Source organism: Amblyraja radiata, chromosome 2, assembly GCF_010909765.2.
Source record: "Amblyraja radiata isolate CabotCenter1 chromosome 2, sAmbRad1.1.pri, whole genome shotgun sequence".
Lineage (NCBI taxonomy): Eukaryota > Metazoa > Chordata > Chondrichthyes > Rajiformes > Rajidae > Amblyraja > Amblyraja radiata.
Genome location: NC_045957.1, coordinates 125,938,353 through 125,956,814, shown reverse-complemented (window position 1 = coordinate 125,956,814; position 18,462 = coordinate 125,938,353). Strand labels below are relative to the sequence as shown.

General features: G+C 41.5%; 1 protein-coding gene across 1 annotated transcript in view; it reads right to left on the bottom strand.

Moving 5' to 3' along the window:
* The window catches only part of slc39a12 (solute carrier family 39 member 12), a 74,959-nt gene that overhangs the window by 39,661 nt on the left and 16,836 nt on the right, over nucleotides 1-18,462 (bottom strand). Inside the window, exons 4-7 of the mRNA XM_033015280.1 lie at nucleotides 16,686-16,893; nucleotides 13,953-14,140; nucleotides 5,761-5,938; nucleotides 909-1,081 (exon numbers count right to left, since the gene is read on the bottom strand). Of these exons, the coding sequence (XP_032871171.1) occupies nucleotides 909-1,081; nucleotides 5,761-5,938; nucleotides 13,953-14,140; nucleotides 16,686-16,893 (747 nt within the window). The remainder of the gene's footprint in view (nucleotides 1-908; nucleotides 1,082-5,760; nucleotides 5,939-13,952; nucleotides 14,141-16,685; nucleotides 16,894-18,462) is intronic.

Sequence of the window (18,462 nt, the reverse complement as noted above, 5' to 3'; positions counted from 1 at the left end):
AGACCCAACGGGTCTGCACTTGGTCTAGTAAAAGCTTAAAAGCACGGAATACCATATTCATGAACTGCTTAATTTACATTTTTATCACACTACTGAATGGTCCTCTCGTAGGCTAATGCCGTAGAGGCAAGGAAATGCAGATGCTGGTTTACCATAGAAGACACAATGTGCTGGAGTAACTCAGTGGGTCAGACAGCATCTGTGGAGAACATGGATAGGTGACATTTTAGGTCAGGACTCTGCTTCAGACTCTATGGGTGTAGTCCAATTTCCCAACCTACTTTATTGTGGCCCTTGCACTTTTATCTGCAGTTTGTAATGGTAACGGTTTAATGCTAGAGCACTATATTCTGCACTTTGGTATTTTACTCTGTGCACAATCTCTTGTACTTGTGTAATGGCTTGATTATACTCATGTATTGTATCATTTAACTGAATAGCAGACAAAATGAAGATTTGCACAGTATCTCGATACACGTGACAATAATAAACCAATACCAATACTACTAATTAAATGTACTTGCTATCTCTCAGCACTCATGGCTTCTTGCCGCATGCATTTTAATTTAGTTTAGAGTCTAGTTTAGAGATACATCATGGAAACAGGCCCTTCGGTCCACCGAGGCTGCGCGGACCAGCAATCCCCATACATTAGCGCTATCCTACACACTAGAGACCATTTACAATATTCGCCGATTCAATTAACCAATGTACATCTTTGGAGTGTGGGAGGAAACCTGAGAACCCGGGGAGAACCCACGCAGTCATAGAGAGAATGTACAAACTCTGTACAGACAGCACCTGTAGTCAGATTTGAACCCAGGTCTCTGGCACTGTAAGGCAGCAGCTCTAACACTGTGCCACCATAACACCATTTCTTATGCCTAAACAAATATAACATTACTCACCTGTGGCAAGAGATGTAACAATGCATCACCTGACATGGTTCCGACTGCAATACCAACAAACAGCTGCAGGATGAGCTGGTATGTCTGTTTGCAAGAGTTGAACATCAGTAGGGTGATGCCACACATGGAGCTCACTGTAATTATCAAGACAGCCACCGTACTGTATCCATATTCTGGAAGCAGAAAGTAACAATTGGTGCTTTTGGAATGAGAATATAGTCAAGAAACAAAGACAACTTTTTTCCCAAAAGTTGAAACCTCATTTATTAAATACAGAGATTAATCCTATCAAAAATGAGCAACATGAGACACAATGGTTGAGACTCAAAATAAAGTTGGAATTCAGTAGATATTCGTTAAGTTTAAGTTGGCAGAGCTGTAAGATGTAACTGACTGCTAGAAGTTTTCTAAAAGTAATGGAATCTCATTATACTGTGGGATACAGATCAGGAAATTTCCAATTTTATCCCCATTTGATGCAATGGTAGTGGGAAAGGTTCCCGCAACAGACAACTATTTGATAAAAAAATACCAGCATTTCAACCTCTTTTCTTAATGAAGCAACGATTCCAAGTAAAACAAGCTGTCGCCTTTCCTGCACTTCTTCCTCTCAGTTCTTCTTCATTCACTGACAATAATCGCACACATGTATCGGAATTTAAAAGTGATGAGGAATTTCAACATTTTTTAATAGCATATAAGGATTAATAAACATGTAGCCAAAACAATAAAATCTGACCATGTCAATGGAATCAGTGAAAGTTTTTTTTGTGAATATCAGATGATGAAAATATTTTATAGTGCAAATAATGAAATTCTCCACTGAGATTCACTGTTTGTGTTTAAATGCAAATATTTTTTTTCTTTCAGCTACCACCTTCATAATCCCTTCAGGCTCAGAGGCCAACGGTTTGAACATTATAATTTAAGAAAAACATAAGAGCCTTTTGTAAATAAAATAATTCCCAATCCCTGCTCTCCACTGATACAAATGCTGTTGAAAACTATAAGAAGGATGTGCCTGAGGTTACTTAGAGATTACGTATCCTCCTGCATAACTCTGGGCGTCTTTTCAACACACTTCAAATGGTGGAACTTTCAAGTACAACTTACAAAACACAAAGTAGCCTCGGGACAGGACTGGGGAGCTTAGCTTCTTCTGGAACTAGGGGAGAGCTTGGTTCCCTAGTGCCAGTTCTACTTACACTGAGGTTATGTGTAAAGGCTTGCTCTGATGGAAACCAGGTAAACAAACATAATTCATCTCAAAATAAATGGATGTTATAACTGCACAACCATGCACAAGTCAGCTCCTCTAGGATCCAATCTGACTGGTGCTAAGATTTATTATGGGCGGCAGGATGTAAGGGATGGGTTGGCTGTGATACTGGCTAATACAAGGGTCTACATTTAACATCCCCATTCGTGGAATTAAAATAGTTAGATGGAATCATTTATGGGCTGCTGTCACAACGCACTGTAGTCTCTAAACAACCCTTCAGTAATTTTCCTTGCCCTCCATTTCAGAATAATAGCGTTTTAAGCCAATAACTCGACACTAGCACTGGCAATAAATAAATAAATAAAAGCGCAGCTTTCCAGCCCCTTATCTCATTGGCCACGTTCGGCTTCAAATCGGTGTCAATCTGGTGGACCATCTTCCTCTAGTCGTGGGGGTGGGGGATTGGGAGGGGCCTCACAAGTGGAACAGTTTAGGGCCTCTCTTCATCTAAATCCGGCCCTAGCTCAACCGCTCCCTACAGCTCAGGCCTTCGACTCCTGGCAACATCCTCGTAAATCTTCTCTGCACCCTCTCCAGCTTGACAACATCTTTCCTATAATGCCAAAACTCACAATACTCTAAATGCGGCCTCATCAACGTTTTATACAACTGTAACATGACCTCCCAACTTCTATGCTCAATGCTCTGATTGATGAAGGCCAATGTGCCAAAAGTCTTTTTGACCACCCTATCTACCTGTAATGCCACTATCAATGAACTATATACCAGTACACCTAGATCATTCTGCTCCACAACACTCACCTACCATTCACTGTGTTGGTTCACCCCATGATAGTGCTCCCAAAATTCAACCTCACATTTCTCTGTATTAAATATCTGAGGAAGGATGGCTTTGGTGAGGATCCAGAAAAGGTTTAGGAGAATGATCTCAGGAATGATTGGGCTAACATATAATGAGCGTTTGACGGCACTGGGCCTGCACTCGCTGGAGTTTAGAAGGATGAGTGGGGAATTCATTGAAATTGACCATGTAGTGAAAGACCTGGATGGAGAGGATACTTTCACATGTGGAAGAGTCTAGGACCAGAGACTCAAAGACTCAGAATAAAAGGATATACCTGTGGAAAGGAGATGAGGAGGAAATTATTTAGTCAGAGGGTGGCAAATCTGTGTAATTCATTGCCATAGACGGCTGTTTTTATAAAGCAGATTATTTAAAAGGCGGAGAATAACAGATTCTTGATTAGTAAGGGGGTTGGGTTATGGTGAGAAGGCTGGAGAATGGAGTTGAGAGGGAAAGATAGATCAGCTATGGTTGAATGGTGGAGTAGACTTGAATGGCCAAATGGCCTCATTCTACTCCTATAACTCTGAATTTAAGAACTTTTTATTTGCATTCATTTCTCAAACATTGGGAATATGTAACAGGTTCATCAGCATCTGTAAAGAAAAAAAGCCTGTTCGCAATGTAAATGGTATCATTTCATTTCTGTAAAGTGGCTTTGCAGGCAATGCTAGCTTGTGTTTTCCCTTTGTGGATGCTGATGGATATGCTGTTAATTAACTGAATTTTCTGTTTTACTATCACTTTTTTGTTTCTAACCTCACCTTCCTTGTCAGTTCTGTGCTTTCTTCCATCATAGATGAAAAGGCTGTGCAGCTTTTTAGAAATTATTTTTGGACTTGCTGATGAAACAGATATTTATTACCTATCCCTAGTTGGCCTGAGAATCGTGTAACCCTATCGGTGAATGCGTGGAGTTATATATACTCTCAGATGGTAAGTTTCATTCTGTGAAGGATATATGTTTAAGAGGTACAATATTCAAATTCTAAGCGCTTATTCTGTATTTCTGTCCACTTACAGGATTTTCAACTGAGTTGTAGATTACAAAGCATTGTTTATATCAGCAGAGTCATGACTAGAGAAGAGGAATAATTAATTTATTTTATAATAACAAGGAACTGCAGATGCGGTTTATACCAAAGATAGACACAAAGTGCTGGAGTAACTCAGCTGAGCTACTCCGGCATTTTGTGTCTATCTTTAGTTTATTTTGTTGACGTAAATAGAAAAGGATTTATAAGATTAATGCTTTGTTTCTTTAAATCAAGTAATTTATATTTTCTGCTTAGGAATAATTTTTAACTTGAATCATAGTTTCTTAGATTTAGGCATGGTTCTGAAATCTTCGTTTTTTTGAACAATGCAAGTTTTGTATTTTTCATTTGTCATTTTCAGCAGCTGGTAGAGATGCTGCCTCACGGCACCAGAGACCTGGGTTGACTTTAGGTCCTGCCTGTGTGCAGTTAGCACATTTTTTCTGTGACCCTCCATATTTCCTCCCACATCACAAAGATGTGTAGGTTTGTAAGTTGGCCTCTGGCAACCCTAATGTGTGGGAAGTTGATGAGAAAGCGTGATAACATAGAACTAGTGTGAAGGGATGATCGATGGTCGGCATGGACTCGGTGGGCTGAAGGACCTGTTTCCATGCTGTATCTATCAAGCCATCAATCAAAACTAAGTTCCTTCATGAAGCAGGGTGGTTTATTTCACTTTGATCTGTTCATATGTGTATGATCCAAAGTGCCCTACAAGATATCATTACTTCTTCATATTTAGTACCAGTGTAGATGGGGCATCTTGGACGACATAGATGAGTTAAGCTGAAAGGCCTGTTTCCATGTAATAACAAGGAACTGCAGATGCTGGTTTCTACCAAAGATAGACACAAGATGCTGGAGTAACTCAGTGGGTCAGGCAGCATCGTTGGGAAAATTGGATAGGTGCATTTCGGGTTGAGGGTCGGATGCAAAACATCACATCCATTTTCTCCAGAGATGATGCCTGACCCGTTGAGTTACTCCAGCATTTTGCACCTGTTTCCATGCTATATGACTCTATGACTCTAATATCAGACAGTAATGAGGAAGGCCAGCATGACAAATATATTTTTTCACCATCCTGTCTACCTGTGGCGCCATTTTCAGAGAACCATGTTCTTGGACTCCTCGGTCCCTCTGCTTCATAACACTTCCCAGGTTGAAATGCTGGCATTTTATAAAACAGTCGACTGTTGAGGTTGGCATTCTACTCTTGTCATTTCACTAGTTTTTACTGCTACTTAATTAGAGCATGTATCCAATGGGGTCTGATTCCAATTACTTGCCACCGTTCAAATAGAGTTTCTATTGCTGAAATGTACAGAAAGACAACTTGCAACAAGCAGAGTTGATTAATTAGTCCCAAATGTTAGTTCTGTTGCAGCTATAACCTGCAGCCGTTTCAGCTGTTAAATTTGAAGTAGATTGAATATTTTGGAAATATTGCTTTGTCATTTTCATTGCTGGCTTCTTTATTAACAAAATTGTAGAAATTAATTTTCAGATCTAACTACGAGATTTATTCCTTCCACCAAGCGAGAATGATTTGAAGGAATTATTTCAAATAAATCTTCCAGAGTCTGGCTTTGAGCGAAATTGAAAATAATGTGACAAACATGTGGCTGGTTAACCCTACTACAGACAGAAGGAAATGATGTATACATTGATTTTACCATTGCATTCTGCCAGAACATCAAAACCACGTTATTGTGCGTAACTTACTCTCAGCATTAGTTGGAAGGACGATGGATTGTGCGTATTCCCAGTCACCATGTTGACAAGCTCCACTAAGCAGTTGCTGAACAATAGCAGGGCTGATCTGATCGAAGTGGTCTTTTGATATGGCAGAATCACTCCCATTTAAGAAGATTCCAACCAGCTGGTCCGCAGAAAAGCAAACCTAATTGAGAGAACATGACAATCAATTCCTCTGACATTGAAGATTTTTAAAAAATTGACTAAGATCACAAATTTCAGAAAAGCTACATCAGACATGAATATTTCACATAACATCAATAACTATGAGTCATTTTCCTGCAAAGTGGACAAACAGAGTTAGTTCTGCTCAGGTTCTTGATAATCCTTGTAATGCTGGGCGACCTCGTAACTCCTTCATTCTGGTGGAAACCACGGGGATTAGGTCCAGGTTGCATAGAGCTGGGAAACTGTTCACATCCAACTCTTCATTATTTTGGTGGGTTCTTCCATTGAGTTGAGTCGAGTGAAATATGAATCTAATCTGTCTCATTGACACCAAACCAGGCACCAGGAAATGGGAAGGTGCCAAGTGAGGTGAGGCAGTGTGCTTCTCAGTCAAAGTTCAAGTTCAAGTTCAAGTTCAAGTTCAGGTGAGTTTATTGTCATGTGTCCCTGTATAGGACAATGAAATTCTTGCTTTGCTTCAGCACAACAGAACATAGTAGGCATTTACTACAAAACAGATCAGTGTGTCCATATACCATTATATAAATATATACACACATGAATAAATAAAATGATAAAGTGCAAATAGCAGATAATTGGTTATTAATAATCAGAGTTTTGTCCGAGCCAGGTTTAATAGCCTGATGGCTGTGGGGAAGTAGCTATTCCTGAACCTGGTTGTTGCAGTCTTCAGGCTCCTGTACCTTCTACCTGAAGGTCGCAGGGAGATGAGTGTGTGGCCAGGATGGTATGGGTCTTTGATGATACTGCCAGCCTTTTTGAGGCAGCGACTGCGATTAATCCCCTCGATGGAAGGAAGGTCAGAGCCGATGATGGACTGGGCAGTGTTTACTACTTTTTGTAATCTTTTCCTCTCCAGGGCGCTCAAGTTGCCGAACCAAGCCACGATGCAACCATTCAGCATGCTCTCTACTGTGCACCTGTAGAAGTTAGAGAGAGTCCTCCTTGACAAACCGACTCTCCGTAATCTTCTCAGGAAGTAGAGGCTTGTGGTAAAGGATGTGATACCTCTTGTTTAATTGATTTCAAATTACTTTGCATTTTTAATGTTTCCTGATTAATGAAAACAATATTAATTGTGGAATCATTTAACCATTGCAGCACAATACATTAAGTGGCATCATAGCAGAAGAGCACGGGAGTCACTGAGATATAATTAACATAGACATAGAAAAGTACATCACAGGAAAAGTCCCTTCAGCCCCCTATGTCTGTGCTGAACATGATGCCAAACCAAGCCAACCTCATCTGCCTGCATATGATTCATACTGTGTACTTCCATTCCCTGCAAGTCTAAGATGTGCCCATTTAAAAGCCTCGTTGATTCCACTGTCGTACCTGCTTCCACCACTATCCCTGACAGCATGTTCCAGGCACCCTCTGTGTATAAAAGCCTTGTCCTGCGTATCTCCTTTGAATGTTACATATCTCCTTTGAATGGCATTTGAGTCGGTGCAAATAGGTCTAAGTTGGATAAAAGCTTCCACGAAGTTGATAGATTAAGAATGACCTGCTATTTGAAGACAATTTGTCATTAAGATTTTGCAGTGGATGGCATTCCCCAATGTTTCTTGTGTAGGAAGGAACTGCAGATGCTGGTTTACAACTAAGATAGACAAGGTTCCCGAGGAGAAAAGGAATAGATGACGTTTCGGGTTGGGGCCTTTCATCTGACTTGTCTAAAACGTCTCCAGAGATGCTGCCTCAACCGCTGAGTTACTCCAGCATTTTGTGTCTATCCCCTTCCTTTGTACTGTAAGACTGGAAAGAAGAATGTGAAACTTTGAACAGTAATTAGTGTCATACAGTATGGAACCAAGTCCTTCGGCCCAACTCACCCATGTCAACCAAGTTGCTTATCTGAGCAAGTCCTATTTACCTGTGTTTAACCCATATCCCTCGAAACCATTCTAATTATATGCCTGCCCAAATATATTTAGAACATTATAATTGTACCTGCCTGTACCACTTCCTCAGGCAGCTCATTCCATGTATCCACTGCCATTTGTGCGAAAAAAACCTGCCCTTCAGATCCCCTTTGAATATTTTGCCTCTCGCCTTAAATCTCTACCCTCACATTTTAGTCACATTCCTACTTTGAGAAAAAAAACGGTGGCCATTCACATTATCTCTGCCTCTCATGATTTTATATATATTTAGGAATTCCAAATGTTGAAGACATTTGTTAGTGAATTTCCAGTGAGATGGGAAGGCAAGAAATCTTGCAGAAAATGTAGAAACGAAGGACTGCAGATGCTGGTTAATACACAAAAGGACACAAAACAGCTGTAGTAATTCAGCAGGTCAAGCAGCATCTCTGGGAAGCATGGATAGGTGATGTTTTGAGTTGTGACCCCTTTTCTGCCAATTGTCAGGCGGTGGGGGAGAGAGGAAAGCTCGAAATGGGGACAGGCAGGATAAAATATGATAAAATATAAAATAAGGGATTTTTGTCGGAAGGAACTGCAGTTGCTGGTTTAAACCGAAGATAGATACAAAAGGCTGGAAAAACTCAGCAGGACAGGCAGCATCTCTGGAGAGAAGGAATGGATGACGTTTCAGGTCAAGATTCTTCTTCAGGCTGAAAGTCACGGTAAAGGAAAATGAGAGACATAGACGATGATGTAGAGAGATATAAAACAAGGAATGAAAGATATGCAAAAAGTAACGATTATATAGGAAACAGACGATTTGTTAGCTGTTTGTTGGGTGAGAACGAGAAGCTGGTGCGACTTGGGTGGGGGAGCGATGTAGAGAGAGGGAATGCAGGGGTTATTTGAAGTTAGAGAAATCAAGATTCATACCACTGGGTTTTAAGCTGCCCAAGCGAAATATGAGGTGCTGTTCGTCCGATTTGCGTTTAACTTCACTCTGACAATGGAGGAGGCCTTGGACTGAAAGGTCTGTGTGGGAATGATAAGAAGAATGAAAGTGTTTAGCAACCGGGAGATCAGGTAGGTCCAGGCAGACCGAGCGAAGGTGTTCAGCGAAACGGGATCTTTTGACAGGCAGATGGTTTGGGGGGTGGGAGGGGGATTGGTGGGGGTTGAGGGGTTGACGGGAGAAACAGATGGGAGTCCAGCAAAGGACAAGGAGTGGGAAGGGGGGTGAGGAGAAAGAGAGGGGGGGGGGGGGTGTGAAGGAGAATAGGGGGTGGATCTGTTGAAGGCTATTTAAAATTGGAGAATTTAACATTCATACCGTTAGGTTGTAAGCTACGCAATCGAAGTATGAGGTGCTGTTCTTACAGTTTGTGTGTTGCCTCACTCTGACAATGGAGGAAGCCCAGACCAGAAAGGTCAGTGTAGGAATGCGGACATAGAAACATAGAAATTAGGTGCAGGAGTAGGCCATTCGGCCCTTCGAGCCTGCACCGCCATTCAATATGATCATGGCTGATCATCCAACTCAGTATCCCGTACCTGCCTTCTCTCCATACCCTCTGATCCCCTTAGCCACAAGGGCCACATCTAACTCCCTCTTAAATATAGCCAATGAACTGGCCTTGACTACCCTCTGTGGCAGGGAGTTCCAGAGATTCACCACTCTCTGTGTGAAAAAAGTTCTTCTCATCTCGGTTTTAAAGGATTTCCCCCTTATTTTTAAAATAAAAGTGAAAAAGTCATTGAACATTTTGAATTATCAGTAGTTACAACAAAGCAATTAGGAAGACAAAAGACATATTTTATGAGTGCAGAAGTTGGGAAGAATTGATCCAATTATTTGGAGCCCTGGTGAGACTACATCTGGAATATAGCAAACACTGCTGACATGTAGCATCAACAAAGAGATATTTGTTGACCTAAGGAAGCGAGGCGATGAAAACAACCCTCTGCTCATTAGCAGAGCTGCTGTGGAGATGGTCGACAGCTTCAAGTTCTTATTCATCCATAACACCGGCAACTTTACTTTGTCTCTTCACACTGAAGTAATGATCAAGAAAGTATAGCAGCATATTTACTTGCCTCTGGGAAGACATAGCATTTACTTGCGTCTGAGAAGACACAACAGATACAGTATAGAATGTATCCTGATGGGTTACATATCAGCCTGGTATGGTAACTTCTCTGTCCTTGACCACCTGAACCTGCAGAAAGTCTTTCTGCTGACTGGATTGTGACTTTTGTCTTCCAGCTTTTCACTGTTTCTGTTTCTAAACTGAAACTGAAAGTGAGAAAGTGGTGAACATAGCCCAGTCTATCACAGGCTCATCAATTCACACCATCTTTACTTCCTTCTATCAAGTCTAAAGTGGATTTCAACACAAGGCTGAATGAATTATCAAAGATGCCTGTCACCCCGGCTATACCCTTTCCTCATTTCTATCTTTTGGGAGAAGCTTAAAACCTTGAACATTCAGACTGAAGAATAGCTCCTTCCCCAATGCAAACTAATGCCCCTGTCTCACTTAGAAAACCTGAACGGAAACCTCTGGAGACTTTGCGCCCCACCCAAGGTTTCCGTGCGGTTCCCGGAGGTTTTTGTCAGTCTCCCTACCTGCTTCCACTACCTGCAACCACCTGCAACCTCCGGGAACCGCACGGAAACCTTAGGTGGGGCGCAAAGTCTCCAGAGGTTTCCGTTCAGGTTTCCTAAGTGGGACAGGGGCATAACTCCTGATCTATTCACCTCTTTCACACATCATTCCCGGAGGTCCAGCCATGTACTCCTACTCTTAATTCTATCTTTTTCAATTATTATGGTACTGTATTTTAATCTTTTGCACTACTTGGATTTTACACTACAATATTGCACCGTTCAGGTGTGTTGCACTCGTCATTGTATTTATACTTGTATGTATCATTAATATATAGATATATATTTACATATATATGCTTCATGTGAACAAGGAAATCCATTGCCTCCTGGTGCAGATAACAATAAACAAATCTGAATCTGAATCTAAATCTGAATCAGGTCTCTCCACCTAAGAAAAACTAGACGTGTGAGTGAGAGAGTGCAGAATAGATTCATCAGGTTGAATCCAAGGACAGTTGGGTTTTCATGTTAAGTAAAAGTAATCCGATGAGCACTTGTGTTTAGAAGAGTGTGTCAATGTGTCATGTAGCTATACTGCACAGAAACAGGCCTTTTGGCCCATTTGTCCATGCTGACCAAGATGCCCCATCCAAGAGAGACCCATTTGCCCACATTTGCCCTCATGTCCTGGCAACTTCATAATGAGATGAGATCTTATGGAAACATATTAAATACTAATTGGAGGTAGACACAAACTGCTGGAGTAACTCAGCGGGACAGGCAACATCTCTGGAGAAAAGGAATGGGTGACGTTTTGGGTTGCGACCCTTCTTCAGACTGAATGAGATGCTGCCTGTCCCGCTGAGTTACTCCAGCAATTTGTGTCTCCCTTCAATTTAAACCAGCATCTGCAGTTCTTTCCAAAACATAAATACAAATGAGGGTCAACTGGGTAGATATGGGGATTATGTTTACCATGGATGTGAAGTCCGGAACCAGGCAGTGTGGTCTTTAAAAAAGGGGTTGTCCTTTCAGGATTGAGATTGCAATTGTGAGCAATTTTGGGCACCATATCTGAGGAAGGATGTGCTGGTTCTGGAGAGGGTCCAGAGGAGGTTTACAATAATAATCTCAGGAATGAGTGGGTTAACAGATGATGAGCATTTGACGGCACTGGGCCTACACTCACTGGAGTTTAGATGGATGAGGGAGGACCTCATTGAAACTTACAGAATAGTGAAAGGCTTGGATAGAGTGAATGTGGAGAGGATGATTTCATTAGTGGGAGAGTCTATGACCAGAGATCATAGTCGCAGAATTAAAGGACATTCCTTTAGGAAGGAGATGAGAAGGAGTTTCTTTAATCAGAGGGTGGTGAATTTAATGGAATTCTATGACACATAAGGCTGTGGAGGCTGTCAATGGATATTTTTAAGGGAGAGATAGATAGATTCTTGATTAATACTGGTGTCAGGGATTATGGGGAGAAGGCAGGAGAATGGGGTTAGGAAGGAGAGATAGATCAGCCATGATTGAATGGCGGAGTACATTAGATGGGGCGAATGGTCTAATTCTGCTCCTATCACTTATGACCTTATGAGATAAGAAACAATATGTTCAACCAGCAGGTAATGAATCTTTGGGAACCTCCAACTTAAAACACTGCAGGGAGACAGTCGATGAATGCATGGAAGGCAGATTGATAAAAGAGTTTTGGATTTTAAAGGAAAAGATGTTGATACCAGAAAGTAGTGCTGAGGTAAGGGATCAGCTCCGCTCTTATTGAATGGCTGAGCAGACATGGAGTCATGGACCCATTCCTGCTTGTAATGGTGTTTAAGAGGCTTTTAGATAGACATGTGGATAAGCAGGGAATAGAAGGATATGGATCATAAGCAGGCAAATGTGATCAGGATCAGAGAACAATGTGGGCCGAAGGGTTTATCCCTGTTCTGTACTCTTGTATGTTTTACGTAATAATAATTCAGACCATCACCTAGGTGAAAAGATTAATATATTTAACCCTACCACATTCACTCTCACTGGTCAATTCTCAAAGTCACTCTATCATAAGCTGAATGATGCATTTCCTTCCCTTTGAACCCAGATTACAACTGTACTATCGCCACCCAATTTTTAATGTTTACATCACCATCCATTTCATTCCCTTTTCACTCCTCTAATTTCAATACTGATTACTATCCCTCCCCTTTTTACTGCTCCCTATTATCTACTATTCCACAGGCATCTTTTTTTTCTCCCACTGCTCCATTTTACTTCTCACTCAGAGAAGTGTCTGGTGTACAATGTACTAAACAAGTTACTATCTGCTCTTAACCACCCTGGTTTGTGCTTCTGTTTCTGTTTCTATGTTTTTGTAACCCGCAGGTAGCAATTTCAGCAAACACAGGGCAGTGATCTGGAATATTGAGTGCTTCAAATGTGCTGCCAGGGGTGGAGGTGGAGGCAGATATGATAGTGGCATTTAAGAGACTTTTCGATTGGATATGCAGGAACACAGATATGCAGGGAATGGCGAATATGAACCATGAGCAGGCAGAAGAGATTAGATTCTTTTGGCATAATTTTTACATATTTCTGTACAATGATTGTGAACCGAAGTAGTATGCCACAGCAGTAAAGAAACATATGTGAATTCAGGGAGAGTGGGACTGGAGAAATCCCAGATGATAACATATCTGTGTAAAAATGAACAGGCTTGCATTTAAATAATGTTTTTCCTACCTCAGGAGATTTCAACACTTTAAACGAGGTACATTGCATTAGAGCCACAGTTGCAAAATGAGAGAATACCACTGTTAGTCGATAGAATTTTAATCATCGTGCTAAATCAAGGATATCCAGGGATTAAATTCAGTGCAGCCAAACTGATGTATAGTTTAAGGCATCTAAGCTATGAAGAAAGGTTGAAGAGCCTGGGATTGTTTACGCTAGAGAAGTAAGGGCTCAGAGGAGATCATATTCAAGCATTAAGGATTCTTAAGGGAATAGATAGATGAAATATGTTCGCATTGCCAAAACACTGGAACTAAGGCATGAAGGCTCAGTAGTTCAAGATGAAGAACAGATTTCATTAACAAATTTACATAGAAATGTGGCATTTGGACAAGAATAATGGAGAGACATAACGGCAAAATTCAAGGGACATTTGGATAAGGAACTGAAGGAGTGGGAATTTGATCAAGATTAATTTTTGACTCCAGTTGTATAGTTTTACCAAATGTGTGTTATCCAACTATTTTTCAGAATAATTTCAGAATATTTTTGTGTACCTTCGATTTTCCAGCATCTGCAGTTCCTTCTTGAACACATTATTTTTCAGAATATATTGTTGCAAGCTAATAGCAATTAACGTTGTAATTTCAACAGTTAATCATATGTAATGGCAGAAAAACAAGGTCAAGTGAAATGTAGAGTGCTGCCATCTAGCCCAGGAAAAACACTTTGCTCAATTATTATGTTTAATTTACCTTTGCCCATGAAAAGCTATAATCAGGTAAGAGATCACAATCATGATGATCCTGGTTTTGCTGCTTCACAAAATGTATTTCTCCGGAGCTTTCAATCAGCTCTGTTCCAGTTCCGACATTTTCAGGATCATGCGAAGGTGATTCAAAATATCTTCCCAACCTCAGTTGATGAAGGAGCTGCTTCAAATCTGAATGAACAAAGAAGACAGTGATGCCAACAAGACATTGAACCCACTACTGAACCAATGCAGTTTTCCAGTCAGGAACGGTGCTCATCCAATTCCATTGGCAGGCAAAATATGCCAACCGGTGGAATCATCTACTTTATTTTAAGATTTGAACATGCAATCAGATACAGAACATTGGTTGGCTGCATATAACTAACTTATTTAGAGGGAAGCCCCCTTTAAATTTAAATGCTGTTGGAGAGCTATGGGTGGGCGACTAAACCACTAACATTATGAGGCTGGGGTGGATAGATGAATGGGGATCATAGGTCATAATGTTATAAGGAATAGGAGTAGAATTAGGCCTTTCAGCCCATCAAGTCTACTCCGTCATTCAATCATGGCTGATCTATATCTCCATCCTAACCCCATTCTCCTGCCTTCTCTCCATAATCTCTGACACCTGTATCCTGCATCTGGGTCCTAGGTTGTGATAGCACTGAATATTGTGGTGTAGCTACACACTTAAAAGACCTACTGTTTCTGATTTAAGATAATAGTCAAGATTTAAGATAATTGTTTTGCTCGTGGGATATCAATTTCCATATAACGAGTCCCTTTCAGAATCACACTGCCCACATCACAGGTGTCAAACTTTTCTCATGTGTTACCAGAAGAAAATCCTCTAAATTAACTCCTAAGTAATGTCCTTTATCGATACTTATTAGTTCAGTTTTAGAGATACAGCTTGGAAACAGGCCCTTTGGCCCACCAAGTCCATCCCACCAAGCGATCACCCATACACTATTCTATTCAACACACTAGTGGCAATTTTACAGAAGCCAATCAACCTACAAACCCGTACTTCTTTGGAGTGGGAGTGGAAACTGGAGCACCATGCAGTCACATGGAAAATGAATAAATTCCGTACAGACAGCACGTAGTCAGGAAGGATCAAACTCAGGTCTCTGGTGCTGTAATGCCCCTGTCCCACTTAGGAAACCTGAACGGAAACCTCTGGAGACTTTGCGCCCCACCCAAGGTTTCCGTGCGGTTCCCGGAGGTTTTTGTCAGTCTCCCTAATGGTTTCCGGCGATTATTCCGTCGATTATTTAAAAAAATTTAAAAAATTCAAAACCGGCTGCGACTAAAAATAGGTTGTTTAAGAAGGAACTGCAGATGCTGGAAAATCGAAGGTACACAAAATAGCTGGAGAAACTCAGCGGGTGCAGCAGCATCTATGGAGTCTGAAGAAGGGTTTCGGCCCGAAACGTTGCCTATTTCCTTTGCTCCATAGATGCTGCTGCACCCGCTGAGTTTCTCCAGCTTTTTTGTGTTCTAAAAATAGGTTGCCGTTTTAAAAATCGGTAATTTTTTAGTCGAAGCTGGTTGCGATGCTAGTTGAAGGTGGTTGCCGGAGGTTGCAGGTAGTGGGAGGTAAGACCTTTTTTTCACCCAGTTTTATTCCACCAGGGAGGTCTTACCTTCCACTACCTGCAACCTCCGGCAACCACCTGCAACTTCCGGCAACCACCTTCAACTAGCATCGCAATCGGCTTCGACTAAAAAATTACCACTGTGCCACCTTCAGACCTCAAGATTAACTTTATGCTATGTTGATATAATATTTCAAGAGTTACGAAAAATTACAATTGAGAATTCATAAGCTCAATGCAGCAGTTTATGAAATTTAATTTAATAATAGTGTTAAACTATAGGATAAAGAATTACCATTAAAAGCAATGACATAACAAAGTCTTGCTTCAAAGTAACTATGAATATGTGCTTTGTGAATACAGGTACAATTGGGGAACATATCCAAAACGATGCAATTCGTTTTTATATCTACCTTAAGAATTGTGATTGATTCACACACCCTCCAACAACATTAGTCTTTTCACTTTCTTTGAGAATAATATTTCTTTAACTTACAACATTCAATTTACTGTTACTTTTTTCAAAAGAAAAATATTGCAAATGCTGGGGATCTGATATAAAACACATAAGGCTGAAAGTGTGGAAATGTATTTTGCCTTGTTTTGATTTTCATTTCTAATGACACGTTGCTAAATTGAAATGTTAATTCTGTTTCTGTCTCCACATATGGTGCCTAATATACTGAGCATTTGAGGCGAGGCACTGTAGTGTAGCCAGTAGTGCTGCTACATTACAGCTCCAGGGGGCACAGGAGACTGCATATGCTGCCATCTGGAGCATAAAACAAACCGGACAAACTCAGCGGGTCAGGCAGCATCTGTGCAGCATATAGACCTTACAACAGGACTGACAATGGAGGAGGAAAGGGCCTGTCCCACTTGGCCGTCATTTGCGCGTCACGCAGATGGCGCGCAAAGATTTTGTACATCACAAGATCCTGCAACGCCGCGCCCGGCTGCACGGCGTCGCGTGCGTCATGCCTCGTGACGCGTAAATGATATCGGGTAATTTACGCGCAAATGACGGCCCAGTGGGACAGGCCCTGAAGATAGCCTGTATAAAGAGACGAGGAAGCGAGGGGTGTGACAGGATGGAAGAATGATAGCATTTCTTTGATTAGTTTGCATACCTGTTAACTTTATACTTGTAGTATTGTTTAGTGATCTGAAAATAAATTCAGTGAAAAAGCTTGGGTTGGGCAAACTTAGGCTTCCAATACAGTGACCTTGCAGAACGGAGGTAATGATTGCAGCAGACAGTCGAGGAAGAGATTCTTCATCAGCACCTAGTGGACTCACTATACCAGTCTGCTCCTCCAGCCAGCCAGCATTGAAACACTAAAACATAAAATGTTGCAGTTATGCCTTCATAACCAGGAAAACTCAAAAATGCATTGCAACTTCAAATAGCTGCATTTTACCAGTGCAATTGTTTCCCCCAAAATGTTTATTTTTAATAAAAACACTTGTTGCAGGTGATACAATCAATTAACAAATTGTTCTGTATTTACGGGAAGTTCTTAAGTTATAGGAGCAGAATTACACCATTTGACCCATCAAATTTACGCTGCCATTCTATCACGGCTGATCTATCTTTCCCTCTCAACCCCATTCTCCTGCCTTCTCCCCATAACCCCTGACACCCATATCAATTAAAAATCTCTGACTTAAAATCATCCATTGACGGCCTCAACAGCCTTCTGTGGCAATGAATTCCACAGATTCACCACCCTCTAAATAAATTCCCCCTCCTCCCCTTACTAAAGGTACATCCTTTTATTCTGAGGCTGTGGCGCCAGCTGATAGACAGACCACTTATGGTCAAACCCTCATCAGTGGTCACAAGGGCTGTCACGTGACATCATGGGTTAAGGGGAGTGTCCTGCTACATAAGCATATCTCAACTTGAGATCACCCCAGTCGACAGGTAGCTTGAGCTCGAGCCAACACCCTCGCTCTGCTGCAGCAGCAATGCCGTTATTACGTTAGAGGACCAAACTGTATTTCAAACCTATTATCTCACTGAATAAAGCAACTGTTTATTCACCACGTTTGGTGCCGCTACAAGGCTATGGCCTCTGGTCCTAGACTTTTCCACAAGTGGAAACATCCTCTACACATTCACTCTATCTAGGCCTTTGACTATTCAGTAAGTTTCAATGGACAATAGACAATAGGTGCAGGAGGAGGCCATTCGGCGAGCCAGCACCGCCATTCAATGTGATCATGGCTGATTATCCACAATCAGTACCCCGTTCCTTCTCCCCATATCCCTTGACTCTGTTATCTTTAAGAGCACTGTCTAGCTCTCTCTTGAAAGCATCCAGAGAACCTGCCTCCACCGCTGAGGCAGAGAATTCCACAGACTCACCACTCTCTGTGGGAAAAAGTCCATCCTCATCTCTGTTCTAAATGGCTTACCCCCTATTCTTAAACTGTGGCCCCTGGTTCTGGACTCCCCCAACATCGGGAACATGTTTCCTGCCTCTAGCGTGTCCAAACCCTTAAGGGTTTGTCGCACTTGATGATTTTTTCGGCGACTATCGGCATAATTGACTGACATCACAGGTCACCGAAAAAGTCACGGCGTGATGCGGCGTGATAACGTATTGACGCGTGGTGTTTCCTCAAGTGTCGCAACATTTTTTTATCACCGCTGGATTTTGAAATGTTCAAAATCTTACAGCAACCCTGATACGTCAGTCAATGACGCCAGCAGTCGCCGAAAAAATTGCCTTGGGACAGGCCCTTATAATCTTATATATTTCAATCCCCTCTCATCCTTCTAAATTCAAGAGTATACAAGCCCAACCGCTCCATTCTATCAACATATGACAGCCCTGCCATCCCGGGAATTAACCTGGACTGCACTCCCTCAATAGCAAAAACGTCCTTCCTCAAATTGGG